This window comes from Lithobates pipiens, unplaced genomic scaffold, assembly GCF_037356315.1.
Source record: "Lithobates pipiens isolate NorthernLeopardFrog02 unplaced genomic scaffold, aLitPip1_a1.2 Scaffold_16, whole genome shotgun sequence".
In the NCBI taxonomy this organism is placed as follows: domain Eukaryota; kingdom Metazoa; phylum Chordata; class Amphibia; order Anura; family Ranidae; genus Lithobates; species Lithobates pipiens.
In genome coordinates, this window is record NW_027507748.1 from 2,575,245 (window position 1) to 2,602,180 (window position 26,936).

Genomic DNA, 26,936 nt, shown 5'->3' on the forward strand with positions numbered 1-26,936 from the left:
AAGGGGGCTGCTGATGGGACACGCTGATGTAAGGGGGCTGGTGATGGGACACGCTGATGTAAGGGGGCTGGTGATGGGACACGCTGATGTAAGGGGACTGGTGATGGGACACTCTGATGTAAGGGGGCTGGTGATGGGACACTCTGATGTAAGGGGGCTGCTGATGGGACACTCTGATGTAAGGGGGCTGCTGATGGGACACTCTGATGTAAGGGGGCTGCTGATGGGACACGCTGATGTAAGGGGGCTGGTGATGGGACACGCTGATGTAAGGGGGCTGGTGATGGGACACTCTGATGTAAGGGGCTGGTGATGGGACACTATGATGTAAGGGGGCTGGTGATGGGACACTCTGATGTAAGGGGGCTGCTGATGGGACCCTCTGATGTAAGGGGGCTGGTGATGGGACACTCTGATGTAAGAGGGTTGGTGATGGGACACTCTGATGTAAGGGGGTGGTGATGGGACACTCTGATGTAAGGGGGCTGGTGATGGGACACTCTGATGTAAGGGGGCTGGTGATGGGACACTCTGATGTAAGGGGGCTGGTGATGGGACACTCTGATGTAAGGGGGCTGGTGATGGGACACTCTGATGTAAGGGGGCTGGTGATGGGACACTCTGATGTAAGGGGGGTGGTGATGGGACACTCTGATGTAAGGGGGCTGGTGATGGGACACTGTGATGTAAGGGGGCTGGTGATGGGACACTCTGATATAAGGGGGATGCTGATGGGACACTCTGATGTAAGGGGGCTGGTGATGGGACACTCTAATGTAAGGGGTCTGGTGATGGGACACTCTGATGTAAGGGGGCTGGTGATGGGACACTCTGATGTAAGGGGGCTGCCAATGGGACACTCTGATGTAAGGGGGCTGCCAATGGGACACTCTGATGTAAGGGGGCTGGTGATGAGACACTCTGATGTAAGGGGGCTGGTGATGAGACACTCTGATGTAAGGGGGCTGGTGATGGGACACTCTGATGTAAGGGGGCTGGTGATGGGACACTCTGATGTAAGGGGGCTGGTGATGGGACACGCTGATGTAAGGGGGCTGGTGATGGGACACTCTGATGTAAGGGGGTTGGTGATGGGACACTCTGATGTAAGGGGGCTGCTGATGGGACACTCTGATGTAAGGGGGCTGCTGATGGGACACTCTGATGTAAGGGGGCTGCTGATGGGACACTCTGATGTAAGGGGGCTGGTGATGGGACACTCTGATGTAAGGGGGCTGGTGATGGGACACGCTGATGTAAGGGGGCTGGTGATGGGACACTCTGATGTAAGGGGGCTGGTGATGGGACACTCTGATGTAAGGGGGCTGGTGATGGGACACTCTGATGTAAGGGGGCTGCTGATGGGACACTCTGATGTAAGGGGGCTGCTGATGGGACACTCTGATGTAAGGGGGCTGCTGATGGGACACGCTGATGTAAGGGGGCTGGTGATGGGACACGCTGATGTAAGGGGGCTGGTGATGGGACACTCAGATGTAAGGGGCTGGTGATAGGACACTCTGATGTAAGGGGCTGGTGATGGGACACTATGATGTAAGGGGGCTGCTGATGGGACACTCTGATGTAAGGGGGCTGCTGATGGGACACTCTGATGTAAGGGGTTGGTGATGGGACACTCTGATGTAAGGGGGCTGGTGATGGGACACTCTGATGTAAGGGGGCTGGTGATGGGACACTCTGATGTAAGGGGGCTGGTGATGGGACACTCTGATGTAAGGGGGCTGGTGATGGGACACTCTGATGTAAGGGGGCTGGTGATGGGACACTCTGATGTAAGGGGGCTGGTGATGAGACACTGATGTAAGGGGGCTGGTTATGGGACACTGATGTAAGGGAGTGGTGATGGGACACTCTGATGTAAGGGGGCTGCTGATGGGACACGCTGATGTAAGGGGGTTGGTGATGGGACACTCTGATGTAAGGGGGTGCTGATGGGACACTCTGATGTAAGGGGTATGGTGATGGGACACTCTGATGTAAGGGGTATGGTGATGGGACACTCTGATGTAAGGGGGCTGGTGATGGGCCACTCTGATGTAAGGGGGCTGGTGATGGGACACTGATGTAAGGGGGTGGTGATGGGACACTCTGATGTAAGGGGGTGCTGATGGGACACTCTGATGTAAGGGGGCTGGTGATGGGACACTCTGATGTAAGGGGGCTGGTGATGGGACACTCTGATGTAAGGGGGCTGGTGATGGGACACTCTGATGTAAGGGGTTGGTGATGGGACACTCTGATGTAAGGGGGCTGGTGATGGGACACTCTGATGTAAGGGGGCGCTGATGGGACACTCTGATGTAAGGGGGCTGGTGATGGGACACTCTGATGTAAGGGGGCTGGTGATGGGACACTCTGATGTAAGGGGGTGCTGATGGGACACTCTGATGTAAGGGGGCTGGTGATGGGACACTCTGATGTAAGGGGGCTGGTGATGGGACACTCTGATGTAAGGGGGCTGGTGATGGGACACTCTGATGTAAGGGGGCTGGTGATGGGACACTCTGATGTAAGGGGGCGCTGATGGGACACTCTGATGTAAGGGGGCGCTGATGGGACACTCTGATGTAAGGGGGCTGGTGATGGGACACTCTGATGTAAGGGGGCTGGTGATGGGACACTCTGATGTAAGGGGGCTGGTGATGGGACACTCTGATGTAAGGGGGCTGGTGATGGGACACTCTGATGTAAGGGGGCTGGTGATGGGACACGCTGATGTAAGGGGGCTGGTGATGGGACACGCTGATGTAAGGGGGCTGGTGATGGGACACTCTGATGTAAGGGGGCTGGTGATGGGACACTCTGATGTAAGGGGGCTGGTGATGGGACACTCTGATGTAAGGGGGCTGGTGATGGGACACTCTGATGTAAGGGGGCTGGTGATGGGACACTCTGATGTAAGGGGGTGGTGATGGGACACTCTGATGTAAGGGGCTGGTGATGGGACACGCTGATGTAAGGGGGCTGGTGATGGGACACGCTGATGTAAGGGGGCTGGTGATGGGACACGCTGATGTAAGGGGGCTGGTGATGGGACACTCTGATGTAAGGGGGCTGGTGATGGGACACGCTGATGTAAGGGGGCTGGTGATGGGACACTCTCATGTAAGTGGGCTGCTGATGGGATACTCAAAATGTAAGTGGGCCGGTCTGGATGAAGTCCAGGGCCAAATTTCTGTCCCAGTCCGGCCCTGCTTCCTAGAAGAGCTTTTCTCAACCTTTATAACATGGAGGAACCCTTGAAGTAATATCAAGTCTGATGGATCCACTAACAATAATTACTATATTTACAGTTCACAGTACATAAAGGTGATGGTCAGTGAGAATAATGCCCCTTCCAATGGTGGCAAGTGGGAAGAATGTCCCTTCCATTGGTTGCCAGTGGGAAGAATGTCCCTTCCATTGGTTGCCAGTGGGAAGAATGTCCCTTCCATTGGTTGCCAGTGGGAAGAATGTCCCTTCCATTGGTTGCCAGTGGGAAGAATGTCCCTTCCATTGGTTGCCAGTGGGAAGAATGCTCTACATATCTGAGGTCATTAGGAAGAACCCCCCCCCCCTTTACATATAGCTAAAAAGATTGATGATTGATTGGTAACAGTGATTACTTATCTGGGATGTAAAATATTGCTCAAGGAACCCCTAGGAACTTCTGGAGGAACCTTAGCCCACCACAGAACCCCAGTTGAGAAAGGCTGCCCTAGGAGAACATAGCAGCCTATAGGAGTCCCGGGCCGGAGCTTCTCACTATGATATCTGATAAGCACTTTACAGTCCTTATGATGAAATTACAATTTGAAGTAAACATGTGGTGCTATTATTAGTGTTGAAATCCAAAACGGACACACTGTGTGTTTTTTTTGTCTTTGTTGGTATTGTATTGCATTTTGATCACAGAAAAGTACAGAGGATCAGTCCTATAGAGCCGCACTATTAAAAGCCACACTGGTAATTGAATTGCCTGTCCTTTGTCTATAGATATATATAGATATAGATATATATGTCCTTTGTCTATAGATATATATAGATATATATGTCCTTTGTCTATAGATATATATAGATATATATGTCTTTTGTCTATAGATAGGGCTCCAGAAGAAGCTGAACGTTCTGCTAAGTACCAGGAATGCAATAACCATCCTTCATATATGACCTCCTCAATCCTACACCTCCTCCAGCATTAGGAGTGACCCATTTGGTTTTCATAGTGTGGATATATATATATATATATATATATATATGCTTCACCCTTGGAATTTTTCCAAAAAAGAACACAAAAACATCCAAGTGGTTTACCACATTACCACGGCTCCACCTTGGCCTCCTCATTGTCTTGGTATAATCCATCAAGGGGGTCAGTTTCCAATGATCTCTATGTATGTGGGGTGCTACGATATGTCTGTTCTAGTCTTTGATATTGGTGTGATAGTTATAAATAATGGCTTTGTCTAATCTCCGTATATTGTATGTGGAGGGTTCTACAAGTCCTCAGGTATAGTGGACTCATGGTAGATGTATATTTTTTAGAAGGTTGGTCTCCACTAATGTGGCTATGGTGGTTTGGAGATAATCTCTCTTGGGGAGGTGACAAGTTCTCTATACCTTCATATATGTATGGGATGTGCCTTCTCTGGGTACAGAAGCCCTTGATGAGAGAGGCTCACCCCGGATGTAATTGTAGAGCTTTCCTCCTTGACATTCCAGGTAGAGGGGTGATCTTTGTTTTGGGATGACTCTGGCAGAGGGGTGATTCTAGTAGTAGGGTGATCCTGGTAGAGGGGTGATCTTTGTTTTGGGGTGACTCTGGCAGTGGGGTGATTCTAGTAGTAGGGTGATCCTGGTAGAGGGGTGATCTTTGTTTTGGGGTGACTCTGGCAGTGGGGTGATTCTAGTAGTAGGGTGATCCTGGTAGAGGGGTGATCTTTGTTTTGGGGTGACTCTGGCAGTGGGGTGATTCTAGTAGTAGGGTGATCCTGGTAGAGGGGTGATTCCAGTAGAGAGGTGAATCCAGTAGAGGGGTGATTCAAGTACATGGATAATCCAGGTAGGGTGGTGATTTCAGTGAAGGGGTGATCCTGGTAGAAGGGTGAGAAAGAAGAGGGATGATTCCAGTAGAGTGCTGATCCTGGTAAAGGAGTAATCCTGGTAGAGCGGAAATTTAAGTGGAGGGGTGAGCCTGGTAAAGGGGTGATTATAGTAGAAATGTGATGCCAGTAGAGGGGTGATTCCAGTAGAGGGGTGATAACAGTAGAAAGGTGATAACAGTAGAAAGGTGATAACAGTAGAAAGGTGATAACAGTAGAAAGGTGATAACAGTAGAAAGGTGATGCTAGTAGAGGGGTGATTCTAGTAGGAAGGTGATGCTAGTAGAGGGGAGATTCCAGTAGAGGGGTGATTCCAGTAGAAAGGTGATGCTAGTAGAGGGGTGATTTTAAGTAGAGGGGTGATAACAGTAGAAAGATGACGCTAGTAGAGGGGTGATGCTAGTAAGGAGTGATAACAGTAGAAAGGTGATGCTAGTAGAGGGGTGATTCCAGTAGAGGGGTGATTCTAGTAGAAAGGTGATGCTAGTAGATGGGTGATTTTAAGTAGAGGGGTGATAACAGTAGAAAGATGACGCTAGTAGAGGGGTGATTTTAAGTAGAGGGGTGATAACAGTAGAAAGATGACGCTAGTAGAAAGGTGATACTAGTAGAGGGGAGATTCCAGTAGAAAGGTGATGCTAGTAGAGGGGTGATAACAGTAGAAAGGTGATTCCAGTAGAGGGGTGATTCTAGTAGGAAGGTGATGCTAGTAGAGGGGTGATTCCAGTAGAAAGGTGATTCCAGTAGAGGGGTGATTCTAGTAGAGGGGTGATTCTAGTAGGAAGGTGATGCTAGTAGAGGGGTGATAACAGTAGAAAGGTGATTCCAGTAGAGGGGTGATTCTAGTAGGAAGGTGATGCTAGTAGAGGGGTGATTCCAGTAGAAAGGTGATGCTAGTAGAGGGGTGATTCCAGTAGAGGGGTGATTCTAGTAGGAAGGTGATGCTAGTAGAGGGGTGATAACAGTAGAAAGGTGATGCTAGTAGAGGGGTGATTCCAGTAGAGGGGTGATTCTAGTAGAAAGGTGATGCTAGTAGAGGGGTGATTTTAAGTAGAGGGGTGATAACAGTAGAAAGATGACGCTAGTAGAGGGGTGATTTTAAGTAGAGGGGTGATAACAGTAGAAAGATGACACTAGTAGAAAGGTGATACTAGTAGAGGGGTGATTCCAGTAGAGGGGTGATTCTAGTAGAAAGGTGATGCTAGTAGAGGGGTGATTTTAAGTAGAGGGGTGATAACAGTAGAAAGATGACGCTAGTAGAGGGGTGATTTTAAGTAGAGGGGTGATAACAGTAGAAAGATGACGCTAGTAGAAAGGTGATACTAGTAGAGGGGAGATTCCAGTAGAAAGGTGATGCTAGTAGAGGGGTGATAACAGTAGAAAGGTGATTCCAGTAGAGGGGTGATTCTAGTAGAGGGGTGATTCCAGTAGAAAGGTGATGCTAGTAGAGGGGTGATTCTAGTAGGAAGGTGATGCTAGTAGAGGGGTGATTCCAGTAGAAAGGTGATGCTAGTAGAGGGGTGATTCTAGTAGAGGGGTGATTCCAGTAGAAAGGTGATGCTAGTAGAGGGGTGATTCCAGTAGAAAGGTGATGCTAGTAGAGGGGTGATTCCAGTAGAAAGGTGATGCTAGTAGAGGGGTGATTCCAGTGGCAGGCTGATCCTGTTAGAGGGGTGATCCCAGGAATGGGGTGATTCCAGTAGAGAGGTGATCCTGGTGGACAACTGAATCCAGTGGAGGGGTGATCCAGGTAGAGGGGTGATCCAGGTAGAGGGGTGATTCCAGTGGAAGGGTGATTCTGTTAGAGAGGTGATCCCAGTGGAAGGGTGATCCAAGTAGAGGGGTGATTTTGTTAGAGAGGTGATCCCAGTACAGGGGTGATTCCAGTAGATAGGTGATCCTGGTAATGGGCGGAATCCAGTGGAGGGGTGATCCAGGTAGAGGGGTGATCCAGGTAGAGGGGTGATTCCAGTGAAGGGGTGATTCTGTTAGAGAGGTGATCCCAGTACAGGGGTGATTCCAGTAGAGGGGTGATCCTGGTAATGGGCTGAATCCAGTGGAAGGGTGATCCCGTTAGAGGGGTGCTCTGGAGCCTGCAGCGATTGTTTGCAGATAAAGACTAGTTGAACTCTAGACTGTGCGCTGACAGTTCTGATCTCCATTCACAGAGTACAACTTTTGAGGGGTGAACGAGTAAAACAGCCTTTTCAGAAGAAGGACAGTAATGGCAGCCAATGACCTTACATACCTTTTGTAACCCCATCAGCCTCGGGGTTAGGGATGGAGGAAGGTATGCCACCCACATCCCAGGGACAATAGTGGACCTGCTACTAGTTGGACTGCCATGACTCCAATCAGATTGGTTCCCCACCGACAGAGATTATTTCCTCCAACAATTGACTTGTTTTTTGTTGAATGGATGGTGGACCATCTCTTACACCCCCATAGTTATAGCCAGCACTGCATTGGCCAGAGGTGACTATCGGTTGTATACTCCACATGAGCTGTGATGTTATGAATGAATATGTCCTCCATGGGCTGTAGTCATAGTTCCTCCACACTGAACTTCCTACCAATGACGATGCCACTAATGAATGGAGGAGGATTGTCCCTACTGGTGATGTATGGTGGAGATCCGTCTGATACATTATCAGGAGGATAAGCCGGGTATTCCGGATATGGAGATCAGTGAGTTGGATCTGAAGGGGGATGGGGTGATCAATCTATGTCAGTCTATGTCACGATCGGATTTTCCGACAACAAATGTTGGATGCGAGCCTGTTGGCGGGAAAGTCTGACCGTGTGTGCGCTCCATCCAACATTTGTTGTCGGACTTTCCACCAACAAATGTTGGCTAGCAGGTTCTCCGCCAACAAATTTTTGTTGTCGGACTTTCGGTTCATGGGTACACAAGTCCGTCGCAAAAAAAAAGTACATCAAGTAAATCGAGTACAAGCCGGAAGCGCTCGGCCGTGTAAAACTAGCGTTGGTAGTGGAGACATCACGTACGTCTTGTACGTCACTACGTTTGTAATTGTTGGCCAACATTTGTGTGACCGTGTGTATGGAAGACAAGTTGGAGCCAACGACCTTCCAACAAAAATCCACGGTTCTGTTGTCGGAAAGTCCGATTGGGAAAACGGGGCATAATACTCCACCAAAGGTTCCTGTATGTTGAGGACCCTTCTGACCATGTTCAGATGTGACCCCCCACCATACACACTACGGCCCATGTAACGATACCTGTGCAGAGATTCCCCCATCACTATTATTATGGATTATTTTTATTTCTAAATGTATCAATAAAATGTAATAAAAACCTTCCTGTGTCTGATGTTCCGGTCTGGTGTGACATTCCTGGTGTGAGATCCGGTGGTCGGGTGTGTGGCGGCGGGTAAATTAGGATTCCCGTCAATGTTCTCTCATCTTATATTGTCTTATAGAAATGTTGATGTTCTGCCCATTCGGGGCAATGTGACAGAGTCTCCCCGCCAACACAAGATACCCCCCCCCCCCTTGCTGTACTCCCCCCACCTCTCCGTCACGTGGTTGGCGCGAGGAATCCAGAAATTGGGTAGGTTCTGGGTTGGCTGAGTTCACCTTCCCCCTCATGTGACCGCGCCCTGGCCAGCTGATTTGCTGCACCATCCCAGACACTGCATTCTAGGACAAGGTGGCATGTCCTCCCCTCCATACCCCGAAGGGCACCAAGGAGTGGCGAGGTAGCATGGCTAAGTGACCAGTAGGGATATGGGGCGAAAAAGAAGGGAAGGAAGCAAGATGACCACCAATACACAATCGCCTATTTAAATAATCTGTGATCGATTTTTAGGGTATTGCTGTCGTAAACCTTAAATGCATATAAAAAGACAAGAAGAATTTTCTTTTAGACATGGCAAAGGTAAGTAGAAGTAAGTGAGGGGTGACTTTGCCTGGAATGGGTGCTCCATGGACAGGGTGATAGAGTTTCTGTATGTGAGGGGAGATCTCTGTGTGAGGGGAGATCTGTATGTGGGGGGAGATCTCTGTGTGAGGGGAGATCTGTATGTGGGGGGAGATCTCTGTGTGAGGGGAGATCTGTATGTGGGGGGGGAGATCTCTGAGTGAGGGGAGATCTGTATGTGGGGGGAGATCTCTGAGTGAGGGGAGATCTGTATGTGGGGGGGAGATCTCTGAGTGAGGGGAGATCTGTATGTGGGGGGAGATGTCTGAGTGAGGGGAGATCTCTGTGTGAGGGGAGATCTGTATGTGGGGGGAGATCTCTGAGTGAGGGGAGATCTGTATGTGGGGGGAGATCTCTGTGTGAGGGGAGATCTGTATGTGGGGGGAGATCTCTGAGTGAGGGGAGATCTGTATGTGGGGGGAGATCTGTATGTGGGGGGAGATCTCTGAGTGAGGGGAGATCTGTATGTGGGGGGAGATGTCTGAGTGAGGGGAGATCTGTATGTGGGGGATATCTCTGAGTGAGGGGAGATCTGTATGTGGGGGGAGATCTGTATGTGGGGGGAGATCTCTGAGTGAGGGGAGATCTGTATGTGGGGGAGATGTCTGAGTGAGGGGAGATCTCTGTGTGAGGGGAGATCTGTATATGGGGGGAGATCTCTGAGTGAGGGGAGATCTGTATGTGGGGGGAGATCTCTCTGTGAGGGGAGATCTGTATGTGGGGGGAGATCTCTGAGTGAGGGGAGATCTGTATGTGGGGGGAGATCTCTGAGTGAGGGGAGATCTGTATGTGGGGGGAGATGTCTGAGTGAGGGGAGATCTGTATGTGGGGGATATCTCTGAGTGAGGGGAGATCTGTATGTGGGGGGAGATCTCTGAGTGAGGGGAGATCTCTGTGTGAGGGGAGATCTGTATGTGGGGGGAGATCTCTGAGCAACACAAGGCAAAAAACTGAGAATTATGACAAGGCATGGGAAACAATACACCCACCCCCACTGCTGAGAGGCACCTCTCTGGTGGGGGTCTAGGTGGATTATGGTGGGGGGTCTAGGTGGGTTATGGTGGGGCGTCTAGGTGGGTTATGGTGGGGGGTTTAGGTGGGTTATGGTGGGGGGTCTAGGTGGGTTATGGTGGGGGTCTAGGTGGGTTATGGTGGGGAGTTTAGGTGGATTATGGTGGGGTGTCTAGGTGGATTATGATGGGGGTCTAGGTGGATTATGGTGGGGGTCTAGGTGGATTATGGTGGGGGGTCTAGGTGGGTTATGGTGGGGGGTCTAGGTGGGTTATGGTGGGGGGTCTAGGTGGGTTATGGTGGGGGTCTAGGTGGGTTATGGTGGGGGGTCTAGGTGGGTTATGGTGGGGGGTTTAGGTGGGTTATGGTGGGGGGTCTAGGTGGGTTATGGTGGGGGGTTTAGGTGGGTTATGGTGGGGGGTTTAGGTGGGTTATGGTGGGGGGTCTAGGTGGGTTATGGTGGGGGGTTTAGGTGGGTTATGGTGGGGGGTCTAGGTGGGTTATGGTGGGGGGTTTAGGTGGGTTATGGTGGGGGGTCTAGGTGGGTTATGGTGGGGGGTTTAGGTGGGTTATGGTGGGGGGTTTAGGTGGGTTATGGTGGGGGGGTCTAGGTGGGTTATGGTGGGGGGTCTAGGTGGGTTATGGTGGGGGGTTTAGGTGGGTTATGGTGGGGGTCTAGGTGGGTTATGGTGGGGGGTCTAGGTGGGTTATGGTGGGGGGTCTAGGTGGGTTATGGTGGGGGGTTTAGGTGGGTTATGGTGGGGGGTTTAGGTGGGTTATGGTGGGGGGGTCTAGGTGGGTTATGGTGGGGGGTCTAGGTGGGTTATGGTGGGGGGTTTAGGTGGGTTATGGTGGGGGTCTAGGTGGGTTATGGTGGGGGGTCTAGGTGGGTTATGGTGGGGGGTTTAGGTGGGTTATGGTGGGGGTCTAGGTGGGTTATGGTGGGGGGTCTAGGTGGGTTATGGTGGGGGGTTTAGGTGGGTTATGGTGGGGGGTCTAGGTGGGTTATGGTGGGGGGTTTAGGTGGGTTATGGTGGGGGGTTTAGGTGGGTTATGGTGGGGGGTCTAGGTGGGTTATGGTGGGGGGTCTAGGTGGGTTATGGTGGGGGGTTTAGGTGGGTTATGGTGGGGGGTTTAGGTGGGTTATGGTGGGGGGTCTAGGTGGGTTATGGTGGGGGGTTTAGGTGGGTTATGGTGGGGGGTCTAGGTGGGTTATGGTGGGGGGTTTAGGTGGGTTATGGTGGGGGGTCTAGGTGGGTTATGGTGGGGGGTCTAGGTGGGTTATGGTGGGGGGTTTAGGTGGGTTATGGTGGGGGGTCTAGGTGGGTTATGGTGGGGGGTCTAGGTGGGTTATGGTGGGGGGTCTAGGTGGGTTATGGTGGGGGGCCTATGCGAGGTTCAAGGTTGGAATTAACTTTTTGGGTAAAAAAAATATGGCGGGGTCCAATGTAGAGATGACCTTGGGGGGGGGATCAATGCAGGAATAAATGTTGGGAGATCTATGTAGGGATGAGGATGGACAATATATGTAGAGAGGAAGTTGGGGTTACTTATGAAGAATGTAGGTGGGGGACTTCTGTAGGGATGTAGGTGGGGGGACCTTTGTAGGGATGAAGGTGGGGGGACCTCTGTAGGGATGAAGGTGGGGGACATCTGTAGGGATGAAGGTGGGGGGACCTCTGTAGGGATGAAGGTGGGGGGACCTCTGTAGGGATGAAGGTGGGGGGACCTCTGTAGGGATGAAGGTGGGGGACCACTGTAGGGATGAAGGTGGGGCGACCTCTTTAGGGAAGAAGGTGGGGGGACCTCTGTAGGGATGAAGGTGGGGGACCTCTGTAGGGATGAAGGTGGGGGGACCTCTGTAGGAATGAAGGTGGGGGGACCTCTGTAGGGATGAAGGTGGGGGGACCTTTGTAGGAATGAAGATGGGGGGACCTCTGTAGGGATGAAGGTGGGGGGACCTTTGTAGGAATGAAGATGGGGGGACCTCTGTAGGGATGAAGGTGGGGGGACCTTTGTAGGAATGAAGATGGGGGACCTCTGTAGGGATGAAGGTGGGGGGACCTCTGTAGAGATGAAGGTGGGGGGACCTTTGTAGGGATGAAGGTGGGGGGACCTCTGTAGAGATGAAGGTGGGGGACCTCTGTAGGGATGAAGGTGGAGGGACCTCTGTAGGAATGAAGGTGGGGGACCTCTGTAGGGATGAAGGTGGGGGACCTCTGTAGGGATGAAGGTGGGGGACCTCTGTAGGGATGAAGGTGGGGGGACCTATGTAGGGATGAAGGTGGGGGGACCTCTGTAGGGATGAAGGTGGGGGGACCTATGTAGGGATGAAGGTGGGGGGACCTATGTAGGGATGAAGGTGGGGGGACTTCTGTAGGGATGAAGGTGGGGCGACCTCTGTAGGGATGAAGGTGAGGGGACCTCTGTAGGGATGAAGGTGGGGGACCTCTGTAGGGATGAAGGTGGGGGACCTTTGTAGGGATGAAGGTGGGGGGACCTCTGTAGGGATGAAGGTGGGGGACCTTTGTAGGGATGAAGGTGGGGGGACCTATGTAGGGATGAAGGTGGGGGACCTCTGTAGAGATGAAGGTGGGGGGACCTCTGTAGGGATGAAGGTGGGGGACCTATGTAGGGATGAAGGTGGGGGGACCTCTGTAGGGATGAAGGTGGGGGACCTCTGTAGGGATGAAGGTGGGGGGACCTATGTAGGGATGAAGGTGGGGGGACCTATGTAGGGATGAAGGTGGGGGGACCTCTGTAGGGATGAAGGTGGGGGACCTCTGTAGGGATGAAGGTGGGGGACCTTTGTAGGGATGAAGGTGGGGGGACTTCTGTAGGGATGAAGGTGGGGCGACCTCTGTAGGGATGAAGGTGGGGGGACCTCTGTAGGGATGAAGGTGGGGGACCTCTGTAGGGATGAAGGTGGGGGGACCTTTGTAGGGATGAAGGTGGGGGGACCTCTGTAGGGATGAAGGTGGGGGGACCTATGTAGGGATGAAGGTGGGGGACCTCTGTAGAGATGAAGGTGGGGGGACCTCTGTAGGGATGAAGGTGGGGGACCTATGTAGGGATGAAGGTGGGGGGACCTCTGTAGGGATGAAGGTGGGGGGACCTCTGTAGGGATGAAGGTGGGGGACCTCTGTAGGGATGAAGGTGGGGGGACCTCTGTAGGGATGAAGGTGGGGGAACCTCTGTAGGGATGAAGGTGGGGGACCTCTGTAGGGATGAAGGTGGGGGGACCTCTGTAGGGATGAAGGTGGGGGGACCTCTGTAGGGATGAAGGTGGGGGGACCTCTGTAGGAATGAAGGTGGGGGGATCTCTGTAGAGATGAAGGTGGGGGGACCTCTGTAGGGATGAAGGTTGGGAGACTTCTGTAGGGATGAAGGTGGGGGGACCTCTGTAGGGATGAAGGTGGGGGGACCTCTGTAGGGATGAAGGTGGGGGGACCTCTGTAGGGATGAAGGTGGGGGAACCTCTGTAGGGATGAAGGTGGGGGGACCTCTGTAGGGATGAAGGTGGGGGGACCTCTGTAGGAATGAAGGTGGGGGGATCTCTGTAGAGATGAAGGTGGGGGGACCTCTGTAGGGATGAAGGTGGGGGGACCTCTGTAGGGATGAAGGTGGGGGGACCTCTGTAGGGATGAAGGTGGGGGGACCTCTGTAGAGATGAAGGTGGGGGGACCTCTGTAGGGATGAAGGTGGGGGGACCTCTGTAGGGATGAAGGTGGGGGGACCTCTGTAGGGATGAAGGTGGGGGGACCTCTGTAGGGATGAAGGTGGGGGGACCTCTGTAGGGATGAAGGTGGGGGGACCTCTGTAGGGATGAAGGTGGGGGGACCTTTGTAGGGATGAAGGTGGGGGACCTCTGTAGGGATGAAGGTGGGGGGATCTCTGTAGGGATGAAGGTGGGGGGACCTCTGTAGGGATGAAGGTGGGGGGATCTCTGTAGGGATGAAGGTGGGGGACCTCTGTAGGGATGAAGGTGGGGGGACCTCTGTAGGGATGAAGGTGGGGGGACCTCTGTAGGGATGAAGGTGGGGGGACCTCTGTAGGGATGAAGGTGGGGGGACCTCTGTAGGGATGAAGGTGGGGGGACCTTTGTAGGGATGAAGGTGGGGGGACCTTTGTAGGGATGAAGGTGGGGGGACCTCTGTAGGGATGAAGGTGGGGGGACCTCTGTAGGGATGAAGGTGGGGGACCTCTGTAGGGATGAAGATGGGGACCTCTGTAGGGATGAAGGTGGGGGGACCTCTGTAGGGATGAAGGTGGGGGGACCTCTGTAGGGATGAAGGTGGGGGGACCTCTGTAGGGATGAAGGTGGGGGGACCTCTGTAGGGATGAAGGTGGGGGGACCTCTGTAGGGATGAAGGTGGGGGGACCTCTGTAGGGATGAAGAGGTGGAGGGCCCCCCAACATTATATCTACTACAATAGAATACCGTCTGCGGTGTGTGAAAATCTCCGGCGTGGGTGGAAGCGCAGGGTTATTAAACGCAGAGAGGGAGGAGGTGACCCGTCGGCCTCTGTGGGCGATGATGGGACATTTCATGGACTTTCCTCCTCGTCATGTGATGATGGAAATCCCCAATTATCTGACACCAGATCCCAGAACACAGCCGGGCATCTGCAGAATCATCTTCATCTCCCAGCGGGGAACACCGTGCCAGGGTCAGATCACAGAGGAGAGGGACAGCTGAGAGGAGAGACGCTCTGCAGAACAGAACACAGACTGGGGAGGAAATGCTCTGCACAGCGTGCTAGAGTTAAAGGGTCACTCCACTCAGGACGGATATTTCCACTGCCAGTCTCTTCTATCTCACAGGGATTGTATGGATAATATCTCTACACCCGCTGTGCCCATTATGAGGGGTTCCCACCATCCCTGTGCTGAGTTCCCGGGTCTGTACACCCGCTGTGCCCATTATGAGGGGTTCCCACCATCCCTGTGCTGAGTTCCCGGGTCTGTACACCCGCTGTGCCCATTATGAGGGGTTCCCACCATCCCTGTGCTGAGTTCTCAGGTCTGTACACCCGCTGTGCCCATTATGAGGGGTTCCCCCCATCCCTGTGCTGAGTTCCCGGGTCAGTACACCCGCTGTGCCCATTATGAGGGGTTCCCACCATCCCTGTGCTGAGTTCCCGGGTCTGTACACCCGCTGTGCCCATTATGAGGGGTTCCCATCATCCCTGTGCTGAGTTCCCGGGTCTGTACACCCGCTGTGCCCATTATGAGGGGTTCCCACCATCCCTGTGCTGAGTTCCCGGGTCTGTACACCCGCTGTGCCCATTATGAGGGGTTCCCACCATCCCTGTGCTGAGTTCCCGGGTCTGTACACCCACTGTGCCCATTATGAGGGGTTCCCACCATCCCTGTGCTGAGTTCCCAGGTCAGTACACCCGCTGTGCCCATTATGAGGGGTTCCCACCATCCCTGTGCCGAGTTCCCGGGTCTGTACTCCCGCTGTGCCCATTATGAGGAGTTCCCACCATCCCTGTGCTGAGTTCCCGGGTCTGTACACCTGCTGTGCCCATTATGAGGGGTCCCCACCATCCCTGTGCCGAGTTCCCGGGTCTGTACACCCACTGTGCCCATTATGAGGGGTTCCCACCATCCCTGTGCTGAGTTCCCGGGTCTGTACACCCGCTGTGCCCATTATGAGGGGTTCCCACCATCCCTGTGCTGAGTTCCCGGGTCTGTACACCCGCTGTGCCCATTATGAGGGGTTCCCTCCATCCCTGTGCTGAGTTCCCGGGTCTGTACACCCGCTGTGCCCATTATGAGGGGTTCCCACCATCCCTGTGCCGAGTTCCCGGGTCTGTACACCCGCTGTGCCCATTATGAGGGGTTCCCACCATCCCTGTGCTGAGTTCCTGGGTCTGTACACCCGCTGTGCCCATTATGAGGAGTTCCCACCATCCCTGTGCTGAGTTCTCAGGTCTGTACACCCGCTGTGCCCATTATGAGGGGTTAATTTTGTTTTATTGAAAATCTTACAAACAACAACTTATATACAATAAAACCATAATAAATAAATAAAAACATATTTACAAAATAATTGAATATAATTATACAAACCAGAAAGAACAAGAACAAAATAAACGGTGCAAAAACAAATTGCGCATTACATAATCCCTATGGGAGAGCCAGACTAAGGAACATCACCGTCACCATGCATGGAGCCTTTTATCAAAATTGTATTTGATCTGAAAATCTAAGGGAGTGAAAGAAGAATACAAAGAAAGCCGCACACCCCGAGATCAACAGGCAGCAGCTACAGAGCCCTGATATTCCTCCACGCCTTTATCCAGGCCTCCTGCTGCCACCTGTCTTTCTCAAGACCCCGAATCTTCCCAACCTCACCCAGAATGTTCTGCACCACCACTTCCACAGGGAGGATTTTACCCCGTAAGGATACCTGACACCGTGCACTCCACGTGAAATAACGGACTACTAAACTAACTAAAAAAAGTGTTTCCAAATCATAATCCCGACGAGTCTGGAAAGCCCCATACACCCACTCTGCATAACTCATATGGGGGAGGAAGGGTATACTCAGAGCCCTCCCCACACTCTTGTACACCTCTATATTAAAAGGGCACTGAAGTAGAAAGTGATCCATGGACTCCACCACTCCTCCACACTCCACTCTCGGGCAGCCCCGATCACTCATGGAAAGAAACTTCAAGTTGCCCTTCACATATAGTTTTCCATGAAAGGCAAGCCAAGCCTGATCCCTAAACTTCATTGGGATTCTCTCCAAATTAATCAACCGCAAACCCACCCCCAAAACCAGGCTTGGGCAATCCCTCAAGGCCAGTGGCTCGCAAAAAACAGAGCTCATGATCCGCTTCTCAAGAAGTTTCCTTGGAAGAGATCTGACTTCTCCTGCCGTTACTTGCCACTGCCGAAGCATTTTCAAACACGGGGCAACATAAGACGGGAGCTTATCATGCTTGACCCTCAGGCTCTTCACTGGCCCACCATTTTCCCAGTCTCGCAGAAAGGGCCTAAACCAGGACTGGAAAATACCAACCCACCCAGGCGGTCTCTCTGCCAACATGTTACCAAGATTGTACTTCACAAACATCAGAGAGAAAAAGACTACAGGGTTGATCATCCCTAGACCACCCTCCCGCCTAGAAAGGTAAGTCACATTCCTTTTGACAAGGTTTATTCTGTTCCCCCATAACAGCTGGAAGAAACAAGTATAGACCCTGGTATAGAGAGAAGCTGGCAAAACGCAAACAAAACTGACATATAGAAAAATCGGAATCAGGTAAGTCTTGATCAGATCAACCTTTTCCCTCAAGGAAAGCTGCCAACCTTTCCAGCTTGCCACCTTGGCATCGGCATTCTCCAGCCTGTTCACCCAATTTGCATGACCATAGTCACCTGGGCCAAATTCAATGCCTAGAACTCTCATTTTTTGCTGGGGCTCCGGGAAGTCATCCGGGAGAACAAAGCTCTCACCCTCCACGCCCATCCAGAAAGCTTCACACTTGTCCTGGTTGACCTTTGAACCTGATGCCTCTGAATACTGCGTTATCACTGAGACCACCTCCTGCGCCTCTCCAGTCCCAGAGACAAAAACAGAAACATCATCAGCATAGGCCACAACTTTCAAAGGAGGCTCACCAGCGATGCCCAAAGGTACCCCACACAATGGCCCATTCTCCAGCCTTCTGATGAAGGGGTCAATTGCAAATGCATATAACAGAGGACTCAATGGGCACCCCTGACGCACACCCGAGCCGACCACAAAGGGTTGCCCGACCCAACCATTAACTAGCGGAAAGCTTTCAGCCCCTTTGTACAAAATCTTAAGCCAATCAATGAAACCCCCCTCCAGGCCATATCTGCCAAGAAGGAGCCATAAGTACTCATGATTAACCCGATCAAAGGCCTTAGCCTGATCCAATGTCAGCAAAAATTTACCCCAACCAGCAGCCCTACAACGCTCCAAGGCCTCCCGGACGGCTAACACTGCTGAGAAAGTGCTTCTACCTTGGACCGAGCAGTGCTGGTGGTGGGATAACAAACTACCTGCCACTGGCGATAATCGCCAGAAAAAAATCTTTGCCAGTATCTTTCTATCGACATTAAGAAGGCTAATGGGGCGCCAATTCTCAATCATCGAAGGATCTTTACCCTTTGACAGAAGGATCACTGCAGATTGCCTCATGGAGGGAGGGAGAGAACCCTCATACAAACAGCCATTAAAAACCTCCGCAAGGTAGGGAGCCAGGATCGTCTTAAAACATTTATAAAACTCAGCTGTCAACCCATCTGGCCCTGGCGTTTTCTTGATGGCCAGTTTATCAATAGCCTGGACTACCTCATCTGCAGTGATTTCATCTGTTAAATTCATCAAAGGAACATTACTTTCCAGTCCTGGTGTAGAGTCCAAAAAACCCAACATCCTTGTCTGATCAAGGTTCCTTCCTCCCAGGAGATCGGCATAGTATGACCTGACAACCTCCAGGATCCCTGACCTAGACTTCGTCAGAGAGCCCGTACTGTCCTTCAGGCCATGGACCGTCTTAACTGCTACGCCCTGTTTACAGTTCTGGTAAGGGTCAGGCGAATGGTATTTCCCGTAATCCCTCTCCTGAACCAAAGAGGCGTGCCGGTCATATTCATGTCTCCTAAGGAGGAGCTTCACCTCAGAGATCGCCCCAGAATCTCCTCCATTCGAAACAAGGCGGTCAAGTTTCCTCCGCAAACGCTGGTAGGTGATATACTTATCTCGCTGCTTCTTTCTTCCTATGGCCTTGAAAAGCCTAACAGTCCGCTGTTTTACAAGCTCCCACCATTCTGACTTGCTGTTGCAAAAGTCTAGGATTGTTACCTGTGCTTGAAAAAAATCCTCAAAGGATTGTCTTACTCTCTCGTCTTCCAGGAGGGCCGAATTCAATCTCCAGATACCCCTCCCCCTAGGTGGCATGTCTAAGGCATTCAGAGTCACAGACAGAATACAGTGATCAGAAAACTCCACTGCCCGACACACAGGTGCCGAAAAAGCAGAGTCTCCCTTTAAAAAAAACCTATCTATCCTACTCTGACTACTACCTCTCTGAAAAGTGAACCCCGTGCTGTCTGGGCAACGCTTAATGTGCGCATCTACCAGACCTGCTTCCCTAACTATCGCATTGAGAAAAAGGGTGTCATAGCCCAGCTTATCTCTGAAACCTCTCCTGTCTTTAGACCTAGTAATGGTGTTGAAATCACCTCCAAAGATAACCTGCTGGGCCGTAAAAAGAAAAGGCTTAATCTTTGTAAAGAGGCATTTCCTGTCCCACTTCGTCTGGGGACCATAGATGTTAATCAGGCGCAAGTCCTGCCCCCCTACAGAGACGTCCAAGACCATGCATCTCCCAATCTCTACCTCAATTACCCGCCGGCACGTTACCATACCAGAAAAAAGGACTGCAACCCCGCTGTAAGGCTCGGCCGCAAGAGACCAAAATGAGGGACCACGTCTCCACTCCTTCTTTGCCAGATGTATATCGGCCAGACTACTCAGATGGGTCTCTTGTAAAAACAAAATGTCAGCATCAAACTCGCTGAGCAAAAATAAGGCCATATGACGAGCGCTTACTGATCTCAAGCTGGCAACATTAATGGTTGCCACTTTTAACGGAGTGGGAACTGCCATCAGGGTAATTGAGGCAGACGTTTCTTAGCCTGACTACTCCCTCTGCCTGGAGAACCAGCACGCTTTGTTGCGCCCTGGCACTCATCGTCCATGGAGGACGCTGAACTGAACGAGTCCCAATCATCATCATCATCATCGTCCGACAGGACCTTAAACTTATTTTCCAAAGGCAAAACTACAGGATTTAAGGGAACTGAACCCCTTTTTTTCCTTCTTTTGCCCCTCCTCCTCCTATCCTCCAACCACTCCATATCATCTTTGGATAAACCACAACCAGCCTCCCCACACCTATCCTCCCCTTCAACCCCCTCCCCCCCACTCTCCCTCCCCTTATCTACCACCAGGCCAGCCTCCCCACTATTTTCCCCACTCCTCTGGCCCCCACGATCTGCAATAGGAACCCTGCAGCGTCGGGGGAGGGGGACTGGCACCACACCTGATGCACCAGCCTCAGCACCTCTTGCTGCCTCTGCAATTTTAGAAGACACAGAAGGATAAGACACAGAAGGATTGGACACATTCTTGGCAACTGAAACTTTACATACAGGCTGGGCGGACACAGACACATTGGGTACTGGCACAGACTGGGAGGACACAGACACATTGGGTACTGGCACAGACTGGGGAACCACAGACTGGGGAGACACGGACCCATTGGGTATGGGCACAGACTGGGGAGACACAGACACATTGGGTATTGGCACAGACTGGGGAGACACATTGGGTATGGGCACAGACTCCGATGGAATCACAGGCCCTCCAGCTGATGAGCTCTGCGCATCCTCCATGTCCAGACGGAAGAACTCTCTCATGAGCTCCGGCTTGTTGTGCATTGCCTCAGGACACTGACTATAAGGATGTCCCACTGCATTGCACAGATTACACCTTATAATATTACAATCCTTTGCCAAATGCCCTATACCCTGACACAGAGAGCACTTCATCACTGGACAGGAGGATGCAAGATGCCCTTTATCTCCGCATTTATTGCAGAGCTTTGGCTGGCCCGGGTAGAAGATGGTCAGCCTGTCCCTCCCCAGGAAAGCTGAGGATGGCAGATGTTGGACAACATTGTCAATGACCTTTAGTTTCAGCTGCACAGACCATCCCCCTGTCCATATTCCCCGATCGTCCAAAATCTTTCTCAGGGGGCTCAGGACGTCCCCATACCTCCTCAACCATACAGTCAGATCCCCTTGGGGTATGGATTCATTGCGCACAAGTATTGTCACCATTTTAATGAGGGGCTGGCGGGAAATAAGTTTGGGGATGAGCCCTTTCCAGTCCGGCAGGCCCCTACACACGTGTTCAAACTTCTCCCAAAATATGTCCAGAGACTCGGGACGGATAAAGGACAAATCATATTCATAGGAACCTGCCGGACTGATCAGGGCGAAGATATCCGCAGGCCTAAACCCCATCTGCAGGATTTTATCCACCACCACCCTCCTATGTGGGGGGTTTCCATCGCCTTCCCATTTCAATTGTACAACATTCCTCCTTTTAAACAGGGAGAAAGATAAAATGTCCCCATGCTCCTTCCCTGCTTGTTCCCCCTTCCCAGATCCTGTGGCAGCAACACCAGCATAAGTTTTTCTTCCAGCTTTTGCAGTCTTGTCCTCAGATACATTCAAACCTGCTGGCAGAGAGTCTGAATCAGCTGGGATAGCAGTCTTCCGATTAGCAGGACCCACCCCCTCCCCCGAACACTCAGCTTCAATCCTGGGAGCCATCACAGTCTTGGCTGCTGTAGACTCCTGGAGAGCTGTAGTACTACTGCACCCAGCATCTCCTCCACCATTCACAGGAACAGTCGCTGTGCCTGGTCCAGGCAAAGTCACTCTATTGTCCATGGACCTCTCTGCAGACTGAAGCTGACAGTTATTAGCAGATGTTATTGCTTGCTGTACATTGTCTATGGGTCTGGGCTGACTGTCTGCAGTACCACAACCCTCAGCAGGCCCATTGTTATTAAAGATCCCACCATCCTGCACACACACAGTACCTGCACCTGCTCTCTCCACAGGAATAGGAACGGTGTCCATCTTCTCCTCACCTTCCTGGGGAGCTGAATCTGGACTGGCCTCCAGTTTGTTGATCAGATCCAGCATGTCAGAACCTTCAACCTCCGGCTCAGATGTTCCACATTGCTGGGGAGGGAAGGGGACAGAGGCCTCCGCCATTGAGGGCTCAGCAGGTGTCCGAGATGTTGAAGAGCTGGGCTCATCCTCCGGGCCCACTTTCTCACTCTCTGCTTCCATCTCCTCGCTCTCCATGCAGGAAGAAGCTCCTTTCCTCAGTTGATTAAATCGCTCCTCATTCTTATATTTCTCCTTAAAAGCTCCACTATTCTCCTTCAGAGAACTCACCAAATCCTTCTGCTTCCGCAGAGCTTGTTCCAGGTCCTTCAATTCAGGCCTCAGAGCCGGTCTCTTCTTACTGAAGACTTTGGCACAAATCTGCTTTTTCTTTTTAAATTCAGCTTTCAAAGCTCCCAACTTCTCCTCCTCCTTCTCAATCCGCTTCAGCGTTTCCACAATCCTCCGTCTAAAGGCAGACAGAGATTCATCCTTCCTTGGGCCAGGCCCAGAATCTTCCGCAGGTTGAGGCCTATCCAGGGGGCCCCCGCCAGGGTCCTCCCCAGGATCCAGCATCCTTCCTGGGGCAGAGGAGTAACTCTAGCCCCTGGTCTCTGGAAGCACAGGAGCAAAGGGACTAGCAACCTCACACCTCGCTGTCAAGGAGAGGAATGGCAGTTTCCCGCCATCCCTGTGCTGAGTTCCCGGGTCTGTACACCCGCTGTGCCCATTATGAGGGGTTCCACCATCCCTGTGCTGAGTTCCCGGGTCTGTACACCTGCTGTGCCCATTATGAGGGGTTCCCACCATCCCTGTGCTGAGTTCCCGGGTCTGTACACCCGCTGTGCCCATTATGAGGGGTTCCCACCATCCCTGTGTTGAGTTCCCGGGTCTGTACACCCGCTGTGCCCATTATGAGGGGTTCCCACCATCCCTGTGCTGAGTTCCCGGGTCTGTACACCCGCTGTGCCCATTATGAGGGGTTAATTTTGTTTATTGAAAATCTTACAAACAACAACTTATATACAATAAAAACATAATAAATAAATAAAACATATTTACAAAATAATTGAATATAATTATACAAACCAGAAAGAACAAGAACAAAATAAACGGTGCAAAACAAATTGCGCACAACATAATCCCTATGGGAGAGCCAGACTAAGGAACATCACCGTCACCATGCATGTAGCCTTTTATCAAAATTATATTGGATCTGAAAATCTAGGGGAGTGAAAGAAGAATACAAAGAAAGCCGCACACCCCGAGATCAACAGGCAGCCGCTACAGAGCCCTGATATTCCTCCACGCCTTTATCCAGGCCTCCTGCTGCCACCGGTCTTTCTCAAGACCCCGAATCTTCCCAACCTCACCCAGAATGTTCTCCACCACCACTTCCACAGGGAGGATTTTACCCCGTAAGGATACCTGACACCGTGCACTCCACGTGAAATAACGGACTACTAAACTAACTAAAAAAAGTGTTTCCAAATCATAATCCCGACGAGTCTGGAAAGCCCCATACACCCACTCTGCATAACTCATATGGGGGAGGAAGGGTATACTCAGAGCCCTCCCCACCCTCTTGTACACCTCTATATTAAAAGGGCACTGAAGTAGAAAGTGATCCATGGACTCCACCACTCCTCCACACTCCACTCTCGGGCAGCCCCGATCACTCATGGAAAGAAACTTCAAGTTGCCCTTCACATATAATTTTCCATGAAAGGCAAGCCAAGCCTGATCCCTAAACTTCATTGGGATTCTCTCCAAATTAATCAACCGCAAACCCACCCCCAAAACCAGGCTTGGGCAATCCCTCAAGGCCAGTGGCTCGCAAAAAGCAGAGCTCATGATCCGCTTCTCAAGAAGTTTCCTTGGAAGAGATCTGACTTCTCCTGCCGTTACTTGCCACTGCCGAAGCATTTTCAAACACGGGGCAACATAAGACGGGAGCTTATCATGCTTGACCCTCAGGCTCTTCACTGGCCCACCATTTTCCCAGTCTAGCAGAAAGGGCCTAAACCAGGACTGGAAAATACCAACCCACCCAGGCGGTCTCTCTGCCAACATGTTACCAAGATTGTACTTCACAAACATCAGAGAGAAAAAGACTACAGGGTTGATCATCCCTAGACCACCCTCCCACCTAGAAAGGTAAGTCACATTCCTTTTGACAAGGTTTATTCTGTTCCCCCATAACAGCCATTATGAGGGGTTCCCACCATCCCTGTGCTGAGTTCCCGGGTCTGTACACCCGCTGTGCCCATTATGAGGGGTTCCCACCATCCCTGTGCTGAGTTCCCGGGTCTGTACACCCGCTGTGCCCATTATGAGGGGTTCCCACCATCCCTGTGCTGAGTTCCCGGGTCTGTACACCCGCTGTGCCCATTATGAGGGGTTCCCACCATCCCTGTGCTGAGTTCCCGGGTCTGTACACCCGCTGTGCCCATTATGAGGGGTTCCCACCATCCCTGTGCCGAGTTCCTGGGTCTGTACACCCGCTGTGCCCATTATGAGGGGTTCTCACCATCCCTGTGCTGAGTTCCCGGGTCTGTACACCCGCTGTGCCCATTATGAGGGGTTCCCACCATCCCTGTGCTGAGTTCCCGGGTCTGTACACCCGCTGTGCCCATTATGAGGGGTTCCCAACATCCCTGTGCTGAGTTCCCGGGTCTGTACACCCGCTGTGCCCATTATGAGGGGTTCCCAACATCCCTGTGCTGAGTTCCCGGGTCTAGATCACGGATATTTCAGCCTCCACCTGTAGCGGAGAGCTCAGGTTTATGCGGAGTGATAGTCTGCGGCTCTGCGGTCTCACCAGTATCATACATGAAGCCCCCCTCCCCCCGGGACCCCTCACCTCCAGCACCATCTCGGTCAGGTGGGTCTGTCTCTGCGCCGTGCGGTCTCCGGCTGCCGGACTCTCCCAGATCAGCAGACAGAAGACGTCGTACTTCTTCATCACTTGGCGATAATTGCGCTCGCCGAGCTCCAGGACGCGGTCCTTTCCATCATAAGAGGGGAAGTTGAGACCCTCCTCAGCCGCACACAGGGCGAGGAGAGCCCCCAGGACGATGAGCGTGGACGTCTGCATGGAGGAGGGCGGCTGTGGGAATGACTGAGGGTCCGGCGGGGCTGACCACCTTACATAGATCCCCGCTCACACCCCTCGCTCCATTTTTAGGACACAGTTGTTTCAGTGCTATAAATAGGCAGCCGATGGTGGGGGGGAGGGGAATCTAGGAGGTGACGGGTCCTCTTCATACCCTTCCGACAGATGAGCCTAAGAGAAGATTCGACGTCTTCTACAATCATTGGGGCAATAATGTCCCTCCGAGAGATAAACACCCCCATTATTCTAAGAGCAATTACCAGAACCGAACTGCACTCACCTCCTATATAAAGACAGTCCCCACTATATACCTCCTATATAAAGACAGTCCCCACTATATACCTCCTATATAAAGACAGTCCCCACTATATACCTCCTATATAAAGACAGTCCCCACTATATACCTCCTATATAAAGACAGTCCCCACTATATACCTCCTATATAAAGACAGTCCCCACTATATACCTCCTATATAAAGACAGTCCCCACTATATACCTCCTATATAAAGACAGTCCCCACTTCCTACAACAGCCCCTGTTTTGTCACACTGGCCACTAAATGATAAAAAACAAACAAAAAACATTGGCCCGGGAAAAGTTGGGGCCCTCGAAGAAAGCACAACAGGTGCCAGCAGAAGAACTTGTGTAGTGTTAGGCCGCGTACACACGGGCGGACTGTCTGTCCAACTTAGTCCGCTGAAACACATTTCAGCGGACAGTCCGCTCGTGTGTGGGCTTCAGTAGACTTTTTCAGCGTCCAGTCGGGCAGACTAAGTATTTCGGAATGTTGGAAATACTGTCCGTCGGACTCGCATTTCAGAGGACAGTCCGCCCGTGTGTGTGCCAGTCCGCCCTACTTTTGAAATGAGCGGACTTTTCCCGCCCGGAGAAAAGTCCGCTCATTTCGAGCGGGTATCCAGGTAGGCGGGGCCTGCGAAGGAGACGTCGCTGGCCCCGCCGCCTGGTATGGACTTAAAGGGGAACCCCAACGCCAAAAAAAATCGGCGTGGGGGTCCCCCCCAAGTCCACAACAGACCCTTGTCCGAGCACGCTACCCGGCCGGCCAGGAAAGGGGGGCGAGCGAGCGCCCCCCCTCCTGAGCCGTACCAGGCTGCGTGCCCTCAACATGGGGGGGTGCCTTGGGGAAGGGGGGGCCGCGCGGCCCCCCCACCCCAAAGCACCTTGTCCCCATGTTGATGAGGACAAGGGCCTCTTCCCGACAACCCTGGCCGTTGGTTGTCGGGGTCTGCGGGTGGGGGGCTTATCGGAATCCGGGAGCCCCCTTTAATAAGGGGGCCCCCGGATACCGGCCCCCCACCCTATGTGAATGAGTATGGGGTACAATGTACACCTACCCATTCACCTGTGAAAAAAAGTACAAAAAAAACACAACACAGGGTTAAAATATTTTATTGCACAGCTCCGGGGGTCTTCCGTCTTCGGGGGTCTTCTCGCCGGACTCCTCCGCTATCTTCTTGTAGCTCTTTTGCTAGCGGAGGAGTCCGGCTTTCTTCCGCACCGCCGGCCTCTTCTCCCGACTTCGGGGGTCTTGTCCCCCTCTTCGGTTCTTCTGCCGGGCCACCGCGCCTTCTTATAGCTCTTTTACAGGCGGTGGCCCGGTCTTCTGTCGCCGCCGCCGCCTTCCGTTCTTCTTCTTCTTCTTCTTCTCCTTCTTCTCCAGGAGATGTTGCCTCGACGATCTCTCCGGCCGGAATGCCAGAGCCGCGCTGTGCGGCCACTTATATAGTGACAAGGGGCGGTGTCACATGGCTTTATGTCACATGGGTTGGTGTCACATGGTGACCCCGCCCCCTTACGATGTCATAGTCCCCATGTGACATCAACCCATGTGACATAAAGCCATGTGACATATACCATGTGACACCGCCCCATTGTCACTATATAAGTGGCCGCGCAGCGCGGCTCTGGCATTCCGGCCGGAGAGATCGTCGAGGCAACATCTCCTGGAGAAGAAGAAGAAGAAGAAGAAGAAGGAGAAGAAGAAGAAGAAGAACGGAAGGCGGCGGC

General features: G+C 52.2%; 1 protein-coding gene across 2 annotated transcripts in view; it reads right to left on the reverse strand.

Moving 5' to 3' along the window:
• The window catches only part of CASQ2 (calsequestrin 2), a 109,812-nt gene extending 84,883 nt beyond the window's left edge, over positions 1-24,929 (reverse strand). The window contains exon 1 of one of the 2 annotated variants that reach the window (XM_077479476.1): positions 24,656-24,929. In XM_077479476.1, the coding sequence (XP_077335602.1) occupies positions 24,656-24,889 (234 nt within the window). In that variant the 5' untranslated portion in view covers positions 24,890-24,929. The remainder of the gene's footprint in view (positions 1-24,655) is intronic. The other variant, XM_077479477.1, reaches the window with a different exon arrangement.
• Between the last annotated feature and the right edge of the window lie 2,007 nt (positions 24,930-26,936).